The sequence below is a fragment of the Kogia breviceps genome, chromosome 1, assembly GCF_026419965.1.
Source record: "Kogia breviceps isolate mKogBre1 chromosome 1, mKogBre1 haplotype 1, whole genome shotgun sequence".
Taxonomy (NCBI): domain Eukaryota; kingdom Metazoa; phylum Chordata; class Mammalia; order Artiodactyla; family Physeteridae; genus Kogia; species Kogia breviceps.
In genome coordinates this window covers 185035487-185055099 of record NC_081310.1, presented here as the reverse complement: position 1 = coordinate 185055099, position 19613 = coordinate 185035487, and the positions used below count along the sequence as shown (strand labels likewise).

Here is a 19613-nt window from a genome sequence, read left to right as displayed (position 1 = left end):
GGTGGAGCGGGGAGGTGCCACCGCCCACCCCTGCCGGCCCACTTGGGTTCACAGGAGAGTCCGGGGAAGTCTGCTACGGGCGTCTGCAGGTGCCGGGGCAGCGGGACATGCCCGTGGCCATCAAGGCCCTCAAAGCTGGCTACACGGAGAGACAGCGGCAGGACTTTCTGAGTGAGGCATCCATCATGGGTCAGTTTGACCACCCCAATATCATCCGCCTTGAAGGTGTCGTCACCCGTGGTAGGTGCCAGGCGACGGCAGCCTCACCCTGCAGGGCCCCTCCTGCTGGGGTCAGGGCTCTAGGTCCATCCCCAGACCACCCCGCCCTGCCCCATCCCCCTGGCTCAGGTCCCCAGATGACTTGGCAGGGAAGGGAGCCCAGAGCCTGGAACCCCAGTGGAAGCCCTACGTTCCCTGGGGCCCTGGGTGCTGGCCCAGCTCCTGGCAGCTCATAGCCGGGGCGGGGGGGGACATGTTCCTGATCCCCCTGGACCAAGAGCCACCTCCTCCCCGGCGCCCTCCCCAGGCCAGCTGGCAATGATCGTGACAGAGTACATGGAGAACGGCTCTCTGGACACCTTCCTGAGGGTGCGTGCCCCGCCCCTTCTTTCACCTGGGCGGGGGGAGGGAAGTTCAATCTGGGTGGTGGGAGATCATGTGAGACCTCCAGATACCCCCTCCTCCCCAGAGCTTGGACCCAACAGACCTGGGGAAGGGCGAGCCAGGTGTGGGGAGGGGTCTTACGGGTCAGTCCATCAAACTGCCTTTCAGCCCCCACCACGTGGAAGTCCCTCTGCTGCACGGGTCCTGCTGCCCTGTCCTGCACACAGGCTAAGAGGGGCGCCTCTGTGGGGACCCAGGGCCCCAGTCAGCTGGGAGGCCTGGCAGGTGGTGGTGGAAACTATCTGCTGTGTGCTCTTAGGCACAGGGAGAAACCTCTCTGGGCCTCCATTTCTCCTTCTGCAAAATGGATGACCAGTCACTGCCACCCTACCTACCTCTCAGGGTTGCTGGGAGTGTAAATGAGACGTGAGAACAAACCTGAAACAGCAATATGCTTCCTAAGCAGTGAGGCACTTTGTAAACTGCAAAGAGCCTTCCTGAAGCCCAAGCCACATCCCCCTGCAGACTCACGACGGGCAGTTCACCATCATGCAGCTGGTGGGCATGCTCCGAGGAGTGGGCGCCGGCATGCGCTACCTCTCGGACCTGGGCTATGTCCACCGCGACCTGGCTGCCCGCAACGTCCTGGTCGATGGCAACCTGGTCTGCAAGGTGTCTGACTTCGGGCTCTCGCGGGTGCTGGAGGACGACCCCGACGCCGCCTACACCACCACGGTATGTGGTCCTCACCCCCTTTCCAGCAGGCCCTGGGATGGAGCCCGCCACGTGTCGTTAGGGAAATTGGACGTTTCGGGGTTGCCTTCAAGCTGGGGCGAGTCCTACCTCTTCTCTGCACCTCAGTTTGCACCAAAGCTTTCCCACCTCTGCTCCGTCACTAACTGGCTTGCGGAGATACCAGGGCTGGTTCCCCCATCACTCACTCACTGGGAGATTTGGGGAGAGTTGGCATCTCTCTGAATCGCCTCCACTCCACGTCTGTCTCTAACGTTTGACTAAAAACCAGCGTTTTCAAAATGTGTTCTGGGAGGATTTGGGCTTCGCTAGCAGTGCTTTAGGGGCTGCCTTAAGGGCGGAGGGCCTCCACCCCTGCCTCAGTCAGGACCTTCCCTTAGGATCTCGCCCACTGAGCCTCCAGATAAGGTTTCACTTAGAGAAAGGATTTTGTGACCCAAAAAAACCCTCCAGGGGAGCTGGAAAATTACTAGACCACGTTCTCTGAGCTTCGTCACTTGTTCAGGCATCAACCTGTTGACCGATACTTACTGAGCATCTACTGGGTGCCAGGCCCTCCACCCACTGTCTTTTGTTCAGTCTCCACACCAGCTCCACGTGCAGGTCTCCCCCATCAGAACAGGTGCTCCTGGAAGGTGGAGGCCGTGTCTCTCCAACCAGCCTTCGAGTTTCCCAGCCCAGACCCCTGCCTTCAGCTCCCTGACGAGCTGGAGAGAAGCTCTCAACACTCGTGTGTCCGTCGCAGGGAGGGAAGATCCCGATCCGCTGGACGGCCCCCGAGGCCATCGCCTTCCGGACCTTCTCCTCGGCCAGCGACGTGTGGAGTTTTGGGGTGGTCATGTGGGAGGTGCTTGCCTACGGGGAGCGGCCCTACTGGAACATGACCAACCGGGACGTGAGTGCCGGAGCCTGGCTGGGCAGAGGCGTCCGGGGCCTCGGAGGGAGGGGCCGCTCCAGCCGATCGCCACGTTCCCCCCACAGGTCATCAGCTCCGTGGAGGAGGGGTACCGCCTGCCCGCACCCATGGGCTGCCCCCACACCCTGCACCAGCTCATGCTTGACTGCTGGCACAAGGACCGGGCCCAGCGGCCTCGCTTCTCCCAGATCGTCAGCGTCCTGGACACGCTGATCCGCAGCCCTGAGAGTCTCAGGGCCACGGCCACTGTCAACAGGTGCCTGGCGCCCACCCCAGTTCCGCCCAAGCCCGGCTGCCCTCCCTGCTTGCCTTAGACAAGGCCCAGACTTAGTCCAGGCCTTGGGATGGCTCTGCCCTGACCCCTGGACCAGGCCCAGCCTGGGCCTCTGACCCCTGTTCAGAGCTCTCCTTCCAAGCCTGCGGTCTAAGCCTTCAGACCCTCCTTGCCACTGCCGAGCCTAGGTGGAGGCTGAATGGCTGGCACCGGTGTCTCCTGGCAGACCACTTACCAAGGGCCCCTGTGCCTCAGGTGCCCGCCCCCCGCCTTTGCCCGGAGCTGCTTTGACCTCCGCGGGGGCGGGGGTGGCGGCGGGGGCCTCACCGTGGGGGACTGGCTGGACTCCATCCGCATGGGCCGCTACCGGGGCCACTTCGCTGCAGGGGGTTACTCCTCTCTGGGCATGGTGCTACGTATGAATGCTCAGTAAGTGGCGGGCCCCTGGGGACGGGAGCAGGGGGAGAGGGCAGAGGCCAGAGGTGGAGCCGCTGAGGATGGCAGCTCCAGGGATGGGTATGTCCCCGTCTCCACAGCTCCCAGACTCCCAGGTCAGCACCGCCTTCTTTTACAGGGATGTGCGTGCCCTGGGCATCACCCTCATGAGCCACCAGAAGAAGATCCTGGGCAGCATCCAGACCATGAGGGCCCAGCTGACCAGCACCCAGGGGCCCCACCGGCACCTCTGAGCAAACCGCGCCAGCCCCGGGTCATGCGCGGGGGTGGCCACCCAGGCCTCGGTCCCGCCTCCTTGGCTGCCTTGCCCTCAGGTGCCAGGGAGGCCGAGGACTCCATCACAAGACCTGGAGTTATCTGGGGTCAGGCCACCTGGGAAGGGACCTTGGGTGCCCAGCAGGGAGGGGACACGTGCCCCCAGGGCAGAGGGCCTTCTCTTTCCCAGAGGCTGGGGCCTCACTGCCGCTGAGCCCAACAGCGAGCCTGTGTGTGTGTGTGTGTGTGTGTGTGTGTGTGTGTGTGTGTGTGTGTGTGTGTGTGCGCGTGCGCGGGTGCGTGAGGCTGCCCGAGCGCACGCACTCCCGTGCTGTAGGGGTGTGTTCTCACGGGGTCACGGGAGCCCTGGTGAACACGTGTGATCGTGTGTGTGTGCCCGCCCGTCAGGTCCCCCATGGATGTGTGCCAGATACGGTGAGTGTGCTTATTCGTTAAGGCTGGGGGCCCATGTGTGTGACTGTGGGTGGCATGTCATGAACGAGGATGCGTGTCACAGCGTGAGGACGCGTGGTGAGCAGGGAACTCGGTGTGACGCTGCCCATCAGATGTGGGCCCAGGTCCCAGCACCCACAGGCGCTGGGGAGAAGCTCACCCCCCTCCCCCAAAGCCTGGAGGCTGGAGCCAGGGGCTCCTTCCAAACCACACCAGCACCAGGCCCACCCTTGTCTCCTCCCGGGTGAGCCCATCCCCGGCTCTATCTCAGGTCTGAGCCCTCCCTCTAGCTGGTGGGGGGCCACCTGCATCCTCCACCTGGCTCCCACCACTGCTTCAACAGGAAAACAGGGTTCCCGGCCAGCGCCCTGGCCACCTTCTGTGTAGGCATCGACACAGGGTACATGAGATGCCCTCAGCTGAACTTGGCTACCTGGCCGGGGGCCACCAACTTCCTTCTAGTCTCTGATGCCCCTGCATAGCCTGGGGGTCCTCACTTGGAAGCCCCTCGGCCAATCTCACTGCTCAGCCCTGCCCCCCAGACCCACACCTAGGAACAAGGACCATAACATCCTAGTTTTTCAGCCCCGAGTCCACTCCTCCTGCACCTTCCGGGCAGACCAAGGGAGTGTGTCTTGTCCAAGGTCACATGGCAGCGAAGTTTCAGAGCTGAGCCTCCTCCCGGGGCTTCTTCCCCACGTCCTCCCGCACAGAGGAGGAAGTCACTCCCCACTCAGAGTTGACCCTCCCTCTAATGGCCCACCAGGGTATGTAAATATCTTTTTCTACCATGTCAGAATATTTTTTCCTCACTCCTGACAATGCAAAAATGGTCTTCAAAGCACATGAAAAGCACCCAGGGTGAGAAAGCCCCGTCCCAGGCGAAGCTGGAAGGGCCCAAGGGACCCCACTGGGCAGGATGCCCGGAGGGGGTGACCCCTGCCGGCCCCGAGGGAGGGGCAACCTCAGCCCCACCCTCTGCCCAGCCCTCCCAGTAGCCAGCACAGCTGTTCCACGGAGACACCAGCACTGAGCCCCCCCTCTCCCTCCTGCAATAATTCGGGGAGTCTCAGCCCCGCCCAGGTGCCGCGGCCAGCTCTCTACACCTCTATATATTATATTACTATATAGCCGAGCTGTTCTTCCTTCCTATGGAAGTCGGAAACATGGTCAGGACACGATCCGGGGAGGACCCTGTCTTCCTCCCACCCCCACCCCACTCTCCCCCAGTTCCTGGGCTCTGGCTCGTCACAGTCAGGGGGAACAGAGTGGGCCTGGCACTTGGGAAAGTGTGGCCCCTGCCCCCAGTGTGAGGTGCCCCTCCAAGTCCCAGGGATATGCCTCTCTGTGGTCTCCATCCTGAATCTTGTACTTACCCACATTGAGAATAAATTCTGCCTCATGTTTGCCTGGGTCCCCCATTTTTTCCCATCCCTACGACCTTGACCTCTCCTGGTAAGGAAGGAGCAACCTTATGCTGTGCACCTACTGTATGCATCCCATACATTTTTTTCCCCTCTCTGGTCTTCTCTTCTATCCTAGGAGGTAGGATTCATGTGCCCATTTTGTGTAAGAGGAGGCTGAGTCTTATAACTTGCCTAAAGTCAGTTTTGGGGGGTCTGGATCAGAACCCAGGTTTTGTCCAACTCCAAAGCTCATGCTCTGCTAGGAAGCACCCCCATGGGACCCCAGTTCTTTCTTCTGTGAGGTACAGATGGTGCTTAACACTGGAGCTCAATCCCTTGTAGCTGGGCATCGCCCTTGCCTCGCGTCCTCTTGGGGAAGAAGGACAGCCCTGGAGGAAGAATGCATGAGAAAAGAGCGTCTCATGGGACAGCTTCCCTGGGAACAAGGGGCCCATTGAGAGACCTGGGTCCTGTGGGGCAGGGGAGGGAAGACAGGATGCAAGCAGCTTCCATAGTTACATCAAGAGGCAGAGGACCCGACTCTGCTCCCAGAGAAAGGGGACAGCAGCAGGAGAGAGGGTGGTGGCAGCAGAGCCCAACTGTGTCCATTTGAGTCAATGGCTCAGACATTTGGGGAAGATACCCCTGCGGTCTTGCTGATGAACAAGTAAATGATCTCCAGTAGCCCCTCCAGCTGAAGGAAGTGTCTTCGTTCCTGCCTCTCCCTCAATTTGGGAAAGGGGGACCACAGAGAAAACACATTTAATGTGTTTCCTACAATCTCACTAATAATCATGCTCAGAGAGGCCGATGTCCCACGTGGCAGGACCATCATGTAAGCTAGATCTGCCTGAGCTCAAGCCAGATGTGTTTCCCCCTGAAACTCTCAACTCCGATCTAGGCGCCGCCCCACGGAACCAGCTGTCTCCTATGAGGAAGAACCTGTTATTACATAACTTCTGTTCCCTAAGGACCAACCATCTCGGTAGGACCTACTGAGCAGCTACTATGTAGTGGGTGCCACTGGGGATACAAAGCTGAACTCTAGGCAGAGGTACAGAGTGCACAAAAATGGTTCCCTCAGTTGGATCCAGGGGGCTAAGTGTCCAGAAAATGGTGCATGCAGAGGGGTTAAAGGAGGTTAGAGGAGGAGTGTGGGGGAGATTGAGCCTGGAGGGCCAGTGCTGTCGCCAAGGACTTCCTGGAAGAGAGAGAATTCAGCTGGGCACTGGAGGATGAGAAGGGTTTGGAGATTCATTTCCTAGGCAGCGCCCTGTGGAAGGATGCAATGCAGAGGAGATAAAGAATAACAGCCACAGGAGAAACAAATCATGCTCGTGGATGGGAAGCCTCCCTGTTATAAAGTTGACTAGTAGCTTCCAATTTAATCTATACGCGTTATTCCCAATAACATCTGCAATGAGGTTTTCTCTGCAACTTGACAAGGTCATCCCAAAATGTATATGGAATAATAAAGAACCCAGAATAGCTAAGACAGTTTTGAAGAAGAAAGAAGAGGAAGAGGAAGGGAACTTCACCCTGCCAGATCGCAATAATTACTATAAAGCTTTAATAATTAAAATCATTTGATTTAGTCCCAGGAATAGAGAAACAGATAAAAAGAACAGAATAATGTCTAGGAACAGATCCAAATGTATATGAGTGTTTGAAACATGGCAAGGGGTAGTCAATGAGTGATGTTATGACAATTAAATACCCCCATGGAAAAAGATAAAAGTAGATTCCTGCTCACACCACTCACAAAATAAGTTCCAGGTTGATCAAAGTCCTAAATGTAAAAAAGCAGACTATAAAGCTTTTACAAGAAAACAGGAAAATAACTTTATGATCTTAGAGTAGAAAATAAGACACAACAAGCACAAATGATAAAGGGAAATGATGATAAATCTTATTTCATTAAAATCAAAAACTTCTCCATGACAAAAAATAAATTTGTTAAAGCCATGGCTGGGAGAAGATATTGGTAAACTGTACAACCAATCAAGAGAGAATTAGTTTCCAAAATTAAAAAAATTTTTTTTCAAACTTCAAAGAATCAATTTACCAGAATATGCCAAAGCAATAGGAAAATGGACAAAAGCTATGAACAGACAAATGACAGAGGAAGAAATTTGAATGGCCAATAAAGATATTAAAAAGATTCTCAACACCACTAGTAAGCATGGAAATGAAAATTAAAACAAAAATTAGATAGCATATTACACCAATCTGATTGGCAAAATTAATCTATAACACTAGTATTGATGAAAGTGGTGGTGGGGGGGATAGCAATGTTTATAAACTGCTGACGGGAATGTAAATTGGTACAACTACTTTGGAGAGAAATTTGGAAACAGTAAATTTTAAGATGAGACCCAGCAGCTCTGCCTTAGTGTGTGCCTGTTAGGTTAGGTCCCCTAGGCAGTGCCTCAGATTCTTGTGCAGGTGATTTATTGAGGGAGGGCTCTCATGTGAAGAGAGAGAGGCAGGCAGATAGGGTAGGAGGAAATGTTAAGTAATGGTGGCTTCTCAGTTGAAGATTAGCTTCAATCTGATCCTGTGGGGAGGTCTGGAGCATTAATAACATTGCAGAGCGGACCTGCCTTGAGGCAAGGGGGCCAGGCTTTTGCACCCCCCATATCCATCAGTCTTTGGCTATGGGCTGCCCAATGCAGGGGGGCAACTTATAACTTCCTGGATGAGGACATTCCCAAGAAGCTGTGAGCAGCTGTGAGCCCTTAGCAGCCAACACTCACAGCAGCTGGAGGATGAGTGCACCTGCAGATCAAAGAATCTGGGTGGAGAACCCAGAGTGTTTTCTATGCATCCTAGAGAAACTCATATGAAAAAGGATACATGGACAAGGATATTCATTGCACCTTAGTATGTGATAGAAAAATGAAGAGCAGCCTAACTGCCTCTCAGCAGAACAGGAAAATCAGCTGCTTTATAAATATAATGAAATCATGTATCACAGGTAAAATAAACAAACTAGATCAACATGCCCCAGTATAGGTAAATCTCCAGAACATAAACATGGAGTGAAAAAATAAATGACGAAGGAATGTGTACAGTACTATACCATTTATATAAACTTTTAACATTTATGTAACAATAGAATTACAGGTTTTGCATGCGTAACTAGATGAAGACAGTACACGTCTGGAACAGATAAACACAAGCTTCAGCTCAGTTACGCCTGGGGAATAAAGGCAAGGAGAGGGGTACTGAATTGTATTGATAGGTTTCAGTTATTTTCTTTTTTAAAAAGAGAGGGCTCTGGGCTTCCCTGGTGGCGCAGTGGTTGGGAGTCCGCCTGCCGATGCAGGGGACACGCATTCGTGCCCCGGTCCGGGAAGATCCCACGAGCTGCGGAGCGACTGGGCCCGTGAGCCATGGCCGCTGAGCCTGCGCGTCCGGAGCCTGTGCTCCGCAGCGGGAGAGGCCACAGCAGTGAGAGGCCCGCGTACGGCAAAAAAGAAAAAAAAAGAGAGAGGGCTCTGAAACAAATATGGCACAATGTTAAACACCCATTTAATCTTGGTGGACACATACCCGTCTGTCACATTATTTTCTGATTTTTCTGGATGTTGAAATGTTTTATAATTAGAAAGTAATGAGGGCTGCTTTCAGGAATCTCAGCGTCTCGGGAGAAACCGGAACCAGCCCTTCGGAGAAGTGGAGTGCGCTGTCCAGGGTGCTGGACTCCAATGGCTGGAGGCTGGGGGCTGGTTGTGCAGCAACAGACCAACAGGTCCTGTCAGCTCTCTCCGAACTGCATTCTAAATCTAACCATGTATCTCCACTTGCCCCCAAGTCTGAGCCACCACTACCCCCCTCCCCTGGAGGTCTGCGGGAGCCTCCTCATGGGCCCACCTGCTTCCTCTCTCGCCCCCATAATCCATTCTCCATGGATGGCCAGAGGGGGCCACTCCCCTAGTTATAAAACCCTCCAAAAGCTTTCTATCAAGTTGATGATGACATCTAAAATCCTCACCTGGCCTAAAACACCCAACATAACCTGCTCCAGCTGGCCTGCCTCTCCAACCTCCCTCCACTCCCCCTCCCCCTCACTCACGCCCTTCCTTTTACTCCTTGAATGTGCCAAGCCTTGGCATTAGCTCTTCCTCCTTCGTGGGATGCTCTTCCATGTCTTCAAAATGTTCAGCCCGACAGTGACTGCTTCTTCCTGAGTCACTTTCTACCATGTTACCCAATGTTATTTTTTTTTATAGCCCTTAAAACCTGTTGAAGTTATACATGGTCTCTTTACTTATTTTCTGCCCCCATCATTCAATACATTCTAAAAAGCAAGTATGGCATCTAATTTACTCAATGCTTTAACCCTAGCACACAGCACACTTGTGGCCCTCATTTGTGTGTAACAGGTGTTTGTTGAATGAATAAATGAATGAATGTATATTTACTGAGCACTTCTTCTGTGACAGGTCCTGCCTTGAATCTGTGAATTCTGGAATAAATAAGACAATTTTTGCCCTCAAGATGCTCACAGGCTAGAGAAAACATAGAAGCCAAATCACAGGATCATAGAATGTAGGAATAATTTCCTTTGTTTTATTATAGAATTAGAGGGCTTTGAGGAACCAGATTGTTCATTCTCCACACCCTCTATGTTTCTTAAATAAAGAAACCCAGCCCTGCCCAGAGAGAGGAAAGGATTCACCCAAGTTCCCACAACATCAGAGGCACAGTCTGGGTCTGAAACCAGGCCACCTAACTTTTCATAACGTGCATTAAAGGAAGGCTTCCCAAAGCAGCTTTGGACTGTCTTCTACCTCCTGGATCTTGGTATCACCATTCTAGGACCACCTGCAGAAGGGAAAAAATTTCCCCAGAGGGGCAGTTTGATGATCAAAAGGAAATCCTCAGACATATGAACACCTTAAACTTTAATCAGATACAATGCCTGAATTTTCGCCATTAGTATCTCATCTCTTTGGAGCAAGCCTTGCTCTACTTGGACTCCCCTGAGGAAACATAGAAGCCCCCTGGAAGAATAACCCTCTGGGCCCTGAGTGTGGGTAAAGCTGGCCAAACCCTCCCAGCCCTCTGAGGGAGCTTATGGGGAGAGGAAAGCAGATGGTACGACTGGAGGTTAGAGGAGGTGTAGGAAGAGGTGATCCAAGGCACCAAGCAAACGTTTCTTATCTGGTCCTACCCATGTATCTTGTCTCATCCCTTGTGCCCACTCCCCAGAAAACCCACAGAGGACCCTACAGCCACAAGAAAACACATGCAGGTCCATAAACATTCTCAGCCCTCTCCCATGGCTGTGGAACATGTATGTTTTCCACTAGAGAAATGTTCTTCCTGTCCCTACCCCTCTGGTTAATTCTTCCCCTACTGAAGATCCCAACCTCTCCCTAATTTAAGGCTGGATGGCTCCCTTCTCTGAGCTCCCGCAGACCCCCAGATTCCCCATTAAAACACTTACACTGCACTGTGATCGATTTCCCTCCCCCTTCCCTGTGGTCTGATTAAGGCCAGAGCTGTTCCTATTTAGCCAGAGAACCCCAGGACTCAGCCCAGGGCTGGGTCATGGTCAGAATTCAGTGAATGAGAGAGACACAGGCAAATAACCCTTCCTGGGGCCGTGGGTATGTGCCCTATCTTGGGGTCAGTTTCTTCATCCTTCCCTTCCATGTGACCCTGAGCCCATTACATGAGGTCAATACTATACACACCACACAGGCTTGTCATGAGGATTAGAAGATGATATGAGGGTAAGATTCAAGGGATCGTGTCTGGGGTTGGTCACTATAGCTGAAGGAAGGTGGCTGGGTATCTCTGGGATGGTGCAAGGGTGAGGCTGTCGGTGAGTGTGGGTGAGGTCTTGGAAGCAGGAAGGGGTAGGCTAGCATCCTAGCTCCAGGGAAGACCCCTCACCATTGCTCCTCTATCTCTCATTTCACCTAGGGGATGATGGCCTAGGACCGTGGACCACCACCCAAACTCCATTCCCGGTGCCTGGGCACCTCATTAGGACACGTCCATCTCTCCCACCCTAGGTGGCTGGGGAAGGGTCAGCTACTGGCGTGAAATTCGCAGTCCTTGGAGGGTTTGCATTTCCATGTCTCCTGTGTTGGGGCTGGTGGAAGGTGATGAATAAAAGATGGGAATGGGGGGAGCGCTTGTGGCTTTAAGAGAAATGTGATGAGCATTTAGAGTGGAGAGATTATCACAAGAGCTTCTCTCTGAATACCAAAGATGAGGGGTCCAGCATCAAATAAAATAAACCAAAATAAACCAGAAAGTCACCTTCCTGCTTTGAGGTGGCAGGAGCCCAAGGGAAGAAGAAGGGGGCACAGGGTCTTGGCTGGGCAGAGGGCAGGGGTAGAGGTGATGCAGACTCAGGTGAAGGAAGCCAGGAACCATCAAGGTCAGGTTCAAGTGGAGGCATGGCCAAGGTGACATAAGGGCTGGGGTCAAGGCGGTGAGGGGAGGGGAGCCCAGGTGCAGTCCCCTCCCTCCCAGCGCTGACATCATCTTTGGATGCTAAAAAGTAATTATTCCTCCCCCCCTCCCAGGCCATGCACTTGTGTGAAAGAGGCCGTGAAGAGAAGGCTGTCTGTATGGCATCTAATGGGAACCTATGTGGGTGGATTATTGTTATTAATACTAATGAGTCGCTATTTACCACAATTTTATCATGTGCCAGACACAGTGACAAGTGCTTTCCATGCATGCTTTCCAGTCCTCACAGCAGCCTTATGACAGTGTTACTATTACTATACCATTTTTGCCAGTAAGGAGACCAAGGCACCGGGAAATTATGTAACTTGCTCAGAGCTGGTGAGTGGTGAACCAGGATTCAAACCAGGTCAACCTGACTCCTTGGGGAGGAGCACTGGTGAGGTGTGCTGGAAGGAGGGGTTAAGGATGTGGGCCCTGTCCTAAGCTCAGGAATCACCCAGTCATTCAGCAGATCACATCTGGGAAACCCTCCCAGGCTCACTCGACCAAGAGAAAGAGTGATGGGGCAGAGCGGGGTGGGAGGGGGCCCACTGTTATGGATCTGTGTTTCGATGACTCTGAGAGATCGTGCAAATATTTTTGTGCATGTGGTAACATGTAACTGTGCAAAAGGGTATGTATGGCATTATCTCCAAGGGTATGTATGACTGTTGGGGTAGGATTGTATGTGCATGTGTCTCTGCGAGTATGGCTCTGATGAGTAAGTATATGCCATGAAGGTAAAGGCGGCTGTGGTTAATGGATGTGTCTTTGTATGTAGAACCCAGCGACTAAATAAAACACACAAATGTGTGAGATTGGTGTTCGTGTACTATTGTATATGCAATTGTATGTGTGTGTGTGATATATATGCATTTCCATGACTGTGACATGAATCAGTGCATGACTGAGTATATGAGTGGTGTGTCACTATGTAGAGGGTAGTAGGAGCATGCGTGTGTGTGTGCGTGTGTCTGTGTGTCTGTGCATGCAGGGGTGCCAAGCTCAGATGGTCACCTCTGATTCCCTCCCTCCCCTAGTCTCTCCTCCAGTGACAGAACTGCATGTTTGTCAAGGTGCTCAGAATAGGAATCACTCTGCCTCAGTGTACGGATCCTCACAGGAGCATCGTGGACACGGAATGTCCAGTTTCAGATGCACAGCAGAGCCCCAGAATCCAAGTTAACACGTGCATTTGGCTGCTCCTCTGAGATCCTCCCAGATCATTCAGAGGCCAGGCAGACACCCCTGGCACTATCCTCAAGAAAGGCCAAGTCTCAGAGGGATTATGTACCAGGCCCTTATATATCTCTCCATCCTTCTTGCCATCTTGTCACAGCTGGGGAAACTGAGGCTCAGACAAGTTAAGACTCTTGCCTCCAATTTCAGATCCAAATTGCCTTCCCCCAAGGTCCTCAGTTTCTGAACTTATGCTCCATAATTTCTCCTAACTTTTGTCCTGCCTGAAACCAACACTTAGTCAATTATTTATTCAACATTTATTCAGCACTTCCACCCTGTGACCAGATAACCTGGCCTGCCAGTCTTTAACCAGTTGTCTGAGGACTGGAGCCGTCACCTTCCCTGGACCGCACTGAGCCTCAAACCCAGCAGGACACTCTTGCAGCCCCAACACTGTGGAGCTGTCCTTGGTGCTGATTCTGCATCTGCAGGCGCCTGACTCCAGGGCCTGGGCTGGGGCCACCTCCGGACTTTGAGAGGAGCTGAGGCTGGATTATTGGAAGTATTGAGTCATAGTCAGGGGAAGTGATTTCCCTGCCATGCTCCATGCTGGCTTGGCACGTCTAGAGCCTTGCCTCTCTTCTTGCCTAAATACTTCGTTTGGAGTTTCTCAGGGACTGGGTGAGGCTGATGCAGCCTAGGTCCTGGTTCAGTAATATTTGCTAGACTGTGCTGAAGGAGGTAAACAGAGCCTTGGGTGTGTCAAGGGGAGGATACCATGCTGAAAGGGGGGTCTGGGAGCCATGGCAACAGGAGATTGTGTCAAGACCCTAGTAAGGACAGGGGAGCGTCGCCTATCATTGTCTACAGATCCTGGAGGGGCTGTCCTGGGAAAGGGATTTGGGATATTTCCTCCCACAATCAGAAGCTTGAGGCTTCAGAAAGGCAGATTTCAACTCTACTTAAGAAACCTTTCTTACGGCCAGAGTCCCCCCAGCGAAGGATAATTTTGCCTCAGGAAGAAATGAGCTTCCAGACAGTGAGAAAGACAAAACGTCCCATTTTTCTAGGGTCCTCGTGAGGGCAGACCAGCCCTTAGGCACAATGGCTGCAATTTATTGAACACCTATTATGTGCCTGCCACGACCTATGATCATGTATTCATTAGCCTCATGTTACAGAAGAGGAAACTGAGGCTCAGAGAGGGGAAGTGACTTGTTCAAGGTCACACGACTAGTAGGTAATTGAGCTGAAATCATGCCGACGTATGTGATTCCAAACGGTGCTATTAACCTCTGTGCTACAAAGTCTCCCTGAACCAATCCAGAAGGTGTGGAATTACTACCTTCTCCTCAACATCCCTCCACAGCCTCCTCTCAGCTCCCTCCCCACCTCCTCCTCATGGGTTAAGTTTTAAGGAAGAAATAAATTAAAAATGGATGAGGCACCCAGCACAGGGTGTGGGGTCTGATCCGATTAACACGGATGTTTCTTTCACGAGGGATGGGACAGTGATTCTCACCTGCAGCAGCCCAGGGTGTCTGTAAGTCACCAAGGCCACCTGCCTCCCAGCTCTGCAGGTTCTCGGACCCGCCCTGCCCTACCATCTGCCACCCCCTTCCCCTCCTCCCGTGCTCCCCGTGGTCCAGCCATGGCTCTCAGAAGCCCCACCAAGCTGTGGCTGCATCTCCACTCCTGCCTGGAGCAGCAGAACCCAGGCTTTGGATTAGACCAGAAGCTAGATCCTGACTCTGCATCTTACTAGGAGACTTTAGAGAAGCCACGTAAGTTTGGCTTTCTCTCCAGTGAAATGGGGAGGATGCCTGCCTCGCAGACTCACTGTGAGGTGTGAGTTAACCTATCTAGAGCTTGGAACATAGCTTACCTTCCCTAAGTGAACACTCCATCGAAGGCTGTCACTGCTACTACTGTTGCTGCTACTACTACCATTGTATTGACGAATGGAAGCGTTTCTTGTCCTGAGTGCTTGATGACCAAGCAGAGAAATGGATGAACATCAAGGAAGTGGGAGTTGAGTCTCCATTCATGGAGGAGCAGGTTACTCCTTAGGGAAGCCCCAAATTTCTCCCCACCAGCCATGTTTACAGAGCAGGGAACAAGCCACAGAGTCAGACTGACCAGGCTCTTGATTATTGGGGGTTTGCCCCGCCTAACTTTGCAACCAGCTGAGAGGCAGATGGGAGGTCCTCAGATGGAGCCCCAAAGCATCTTGATCACTGGAAAAGCAGATGCTGGAGGAAGTGGCCTCTCTCTGAGGGCTGGGAGGTTGCCTATGGCGACCCCAGGGGCTGACGCTCAGACACAAGGGCACCGGACCCAGCAGCAGCCTCAACTGACGTGGGCTTCCTGTGGGCAGCCTGGCTCCCACCACCTCAAGCGGAGTCCTTGGCCTGGGTGCTTCCCTTATCTGAGCCCCAGTTTGCTGCGCTGTTAAATGGGGGTAACAACAGAACCTTCCACACAGAGTTGTGGCCAGGGTTAGAGGGTAAAAATGAGGCAGAGGGGCAGCGGACCAGAAGCCTCCCTCCAGGGCTTTAAAATGCCCCATGTCCCCAGGGCTAGGACCTTTCACTGGACCTGAGCCCCCTACAGACACCTGGGCCCAGGTGACACAGGGAGGGGTCCTGGCACTGTCCTCAGCCCCCAACCGTAGAGCAGACCTCAGCGGTAGCTCCGAGCCTCCTCCTGCCTCGCGTGACAGACGCTGCATGGGGCTGTGAGGAGAAGGAGGGAAAGAGGCCGGGAAGCCTGGGGCCCAGGGGAGCACGCGGCACGCCAGTCTCCCTCACGCAAGGCCTTGACACGCGAGAGGAAGGCACCCACCGGGCCTCCTCCTCCCCTCCCCTCCCCCCAAGCACATCTAGGGAGGGTGAGCAACCCCAGCCTCTGCCCCAACTCCAGCCTCCACTCCCCGCGGCCCATCAGTCCCTCCGTCCATCTGTCCTCTCAGTGGGCAGACTGGCCACCTGCCTCTCCCTTGATCTGCTTCTCGGACTGTCACCGTGCCCGTCTGTCGGCCTGTGACTCTGTCAGTCTGCCTGTTGGTTGTCAGGCTTCTTGGAGGTCAGTCTGGCTGTCCACCTGGCTGTCAGTCTGTCTATCCGTTGGCCTTCCCCTCTGATTTCCCACTAGGTCTATCTACCTGTCCTCCCAATGGTCAGACTGACCTCCCACCCCTCGGGTCACCTGTACTCTGCCGTCACAAGCGTCTGTCAGTCTGTTCATTAACTCCGTTATCGGTCAGGCCGGCTGCCCATCTGTCTTGCAGTGTCTGTGTGCTTTCCTCTGTCTGCCTGGGGGTCGATCGGTCCTGCCTTTCTGTCTGTCCGCCTGTCCTTCCACCTTGCCCTTCCCACTCCTCATTTTTCTCCATGTGTGGAGCTGGGTTCACGCCTCACCAAAACCCAGCTCTGTCTGCCATGGACCAGGGCTGGCTGCCCCCAGCGAAGCAGAGCAGACTGGCCAGCCCGCCCGGGAGCCCGTCCAGCCCCCCACCCCGCCTCCACTGCACGGCCTCTCCCTTCTGTCGGCATCCACCCCCTCTCTCCAGCCCTGGAGTGTTATAGAAAGATTTAGCAAAAGGCATTTAAGGGAGACTAGGTTCTAATTAATGGTGAAAATAAGGTTTTATGATTCCATTTCAGTTTTATTCCTCGACTGATTTTCTCCATTAGCACTGAGCATCAATTGTGGATGGCTGTTCTCCGCAGTATTTATGGTAATGCAGGTTAATGTCTGAGTTGGAGGAGCTCAATTAGCAAATTCATGGACAAGGGGTTCTGCTCGCACTTCTCTTGTGAAGCCCGACGAGTCACTAGCCACAGGGAGACTCTGCGTTTCATGTCCGCATACAAAATGCAGGCTGCCGTTCTCCCACGCGTGTGGTGCCTGCCTCAGAGCTGGTGCTCAGAGAGCCTGTGGGTCTATGTTTCCTGCACCGGTCACAGTGCTTGGCACAGAGTAGGACCTCAATATTTGTTTGACACTCTGCACAGGGAACATGGCAGGTGTCTGTAAACATTGAATAACTCAACTAATCACTTTGTCCCCAGTGCCAGGCACAGAGGTTAAAGATCTCCTGTACCTAACATGGGGCTGCCACATGGTAAATACTGGATGAGTGTTTGCTGGGTGACTGCTAACAGACGAATGAATGAGTGAATATCACTGGTCTTCTCCGGCAGCAAGGCTGCCTAGATCCCCAGCGCCAGAGGAGACATACAGAGCTCCTGCCCCCACCTTAGGGCCAGACTTTAACAGGAGGGGCAGCCATTTCCAGGTCTGTAGCTTTGGGGTATGCTGGGCGGGGCGTCCAGGTTGAGTAGAAGAGCGGCAAGCAGCACCAACCTGTCCTCTGCTAGTTTCTCAGCCCTCTTTTTCGGGGAAAGGAAGCTGATCAGGAAGAGGATTCTCCTAGTGCCTCACTGGAGAGTCATCTCTTGGTGATGCATGGCTGGGCAATTACTTCCCTTTTGCAAATGTGGAAACGGAAACCCAGAGAGGGGAAGCTCTTTGTCCAAAGTCACACAGCAAGTTAGTGGCTGAGCCAGGATTTGAACACAGGTCTTCTGTGTCCTTTCTTCTACTTCTTGCTGCTGCCCAGCCCCATCCTGTGTCCCCTCTGGACCACTCCCACTAGAATGTCAACTCCATGAGGTCAGGGACCTTTTCGATGTTCACTGATGTCTCCCCAGTACGTGGAACTGGGCTGGCACACTATATTGAGTGCACACTAAGGCCTTATTGAATAGTAAATGAATGGATGGATGGGTGAATCCCATGCCCGGCCGTGAGGGCAAGAGCACGACAATGTTCATAGCATTTGCCACCTATTCTGCTCCTAGTGCATGTGTCGGGAGCTGGCACTAGAAGATTGTTGCAGTCTTCCCAGCAGCCCTGTGGGGCATGCATTAACCCTGTCCCCACTTTCAGTTGAAGAACCTGAGTTTAGAGACCTGCCCAAGGTCGCATAGCTAGTGAGTGGCTGAGTCAGGGTCAGGATTCCAACCCAGTTTATTCTGTCTCCCCCACACTGGGCACCTGCCCTGTGCACCCCTTGCTTGAGGCTGAGCCCACCCAGCTGCCCACCCACCAGCTACATTTAAGGCCAGCCCCCGGACTGACGGCCCCCTGGCCCCAGGCAACATTCAGGGCCACCTCCCAGGGGCTGGAGCCAGTGCTGTGACAGGGAGACCAAGAAAGTCTAGGTCCACGGGGAGCAAGGCCGGGCCCCGGGCTGCTACCTGTCCACTCTGCCTGCCCGAGGGGTCTCATCAGAGTCAGCAGAGACCTCTTAGCGAGATGAGGTTGACATTTCCTGCACAGCCTGCCGTGGGCTGCCTGTCTCTCCCAGGAAGGGGTTCTGGTGGGAGGGGTGTGGTGTGAAAGGCAGATGTGACAGCAAGGCCCTGGAGACTGGCCCCGGGTGCCCTCCTTTTCCAAGTGCTTGACGAAGAAACAGATGCAGCTCCAGCCCCAAGCTGAGGACTTGCAAGAGGAGCTGCTGGCGTTTAGGGAGGGCTCCTGTGTGCCAGGAACCACATCTTATCCTTTATTCTTACAGCTGTGCACAAAGGAGGCACACAGAATAGCCCCATTTTACAGCTAGGGAAACTGAGTCTCGGAGACGTGAAATTGATTGCCTAAGGTCACACAAACGGAGCAGTGGATGCTGGGCCAAATTCTGTTCAACCCCAGAGTCCTCACCCTTAAACTCCCCTCTCAGGGGCCTCAGCTGAAAAAGTAAGTCACATAAATGTGGCCCTTGTTCTCTGGGAACTTCCTCCTACTATTTAATGAGGTAGGAGAAAAAGCTCCTGGCTGAGGAGCTAGAAGACACAGATTCAATGCTGCTACTACAGATTCCTTCTCTGTGTGACCTTGGGCAAGTTACTTAACCCCTCTGATCCCCAGCTGTGACATCCTCAAAATGGAGATTTTTATGCACCCACGTCTGAGAGGGATCCTCCTGCCTGTTTGATCCCTAAAATCCCCTCCACCCTCTCACTCTCTGATTTCTTGGGCTGAAGAAGACTTTCATATTGAGAAGGAGGAGGTGGCCTGTGGCAGTCAGTCTCAGAGAAAACAAACAGCACAGCCTGTAAGAAGGCTCCCAAAATGTGGAGTGGGGCAGAATCGGTCCAACCCTCAACAGAGATCTGATGAGCAGAGAGAAGTGACTTGCCCAGGGTCCCACGGCACATTCGCATCCATGAAAGGATTCCCAGTCCAGCACCTTCCCCTGTGCGGTTGCCACAGCAGTTAAAATGTTCAAAGAAATTTAAAGCTTTACCTTTGGCCCATACTATTATTTTTTTAAATCTTTATTCTTTTTCTTTGAAGAGAACGGCACATTAGGGTTCTTGGAAACTTTTTTTTTTTTTTTTGTCCTTTTAAACAAAAAATAAGCAAACTCAGTCTAGAAGACCCTGAGGACAGAAATGGCATCTCGGCTTCCTCTCGCTACCCCCCTGGAGACCCAGTGGCTGTCTCCCGGAGTCCCTGGTGGCTGGCACCGTCATGGAAAGGTCTGGCGGTGGGGGAGGGGGATCTTGCTGGACCAGCTGCTGCATAAACAGCCAGTGATTTCAGACAGACTGGAAAATCAGGCATCACTTCAAAGGCTCGATGACAGTCTGCACCGGTGGCGGGAGCACAGAGGTGGCCTCCCCCGACGACCAGCCCAGCCGTGAGGGGAGGCTGGACTCACTGCTGTGCTCTCACCAAGAAACAGCAACAGAAGGACAGGCACCACCTTGCCCCACCAGCGAGGAAGTTCTTACAATATGTGTCAAGCCCTGAGCTCCAGGGTGGGTGGATG

General features: G+C 53.4%; 1 protein-coding gene across 3 annotated transcripts in view; it reads left to right on the top strand.

Annotated features, from left to right (window-relative positions):
- Positions 1–5103, top strand: part of EPHA8 (EPH receptor A8) — a 35131-nt gene extending 30028 nt beyond the window's left edge. The window contains exons 11-17 of one of the 3 annotated variants that reach the window (XM_059062028.2): positions 55–240; positions 527–588; positions 1129–1338; positions 2102–2251; positions 2338–2528; positions 2802–2975; positions 3121–5103. In XM_059062028.2, coding sequence (XP_058918011.1) covers positions 55–240; positions 527–588; positions 1129–1338; positions 2102–2251; positions 2338–2528; positions 2802–2975; positions 3121–3235 — 1088 coding nt within the window. In that variant the 3' untranslated portion in view covers positions 3236–5103. Of the gene's footprint in view, positions 1–54; positions 241–526; positions 589–1128; positions 1339–2101; positions 2252–2337; positions 2529–2801; positions 2976–3120 lie in introns of those variants that run through there. The other 2 variants (XM_067015340.1, XR_010836941.1) reach the window with 2 other exon arrangements.
- The last annotated feature ends 14510 nt before the right edge of the window (positions 5104–19613 follow it).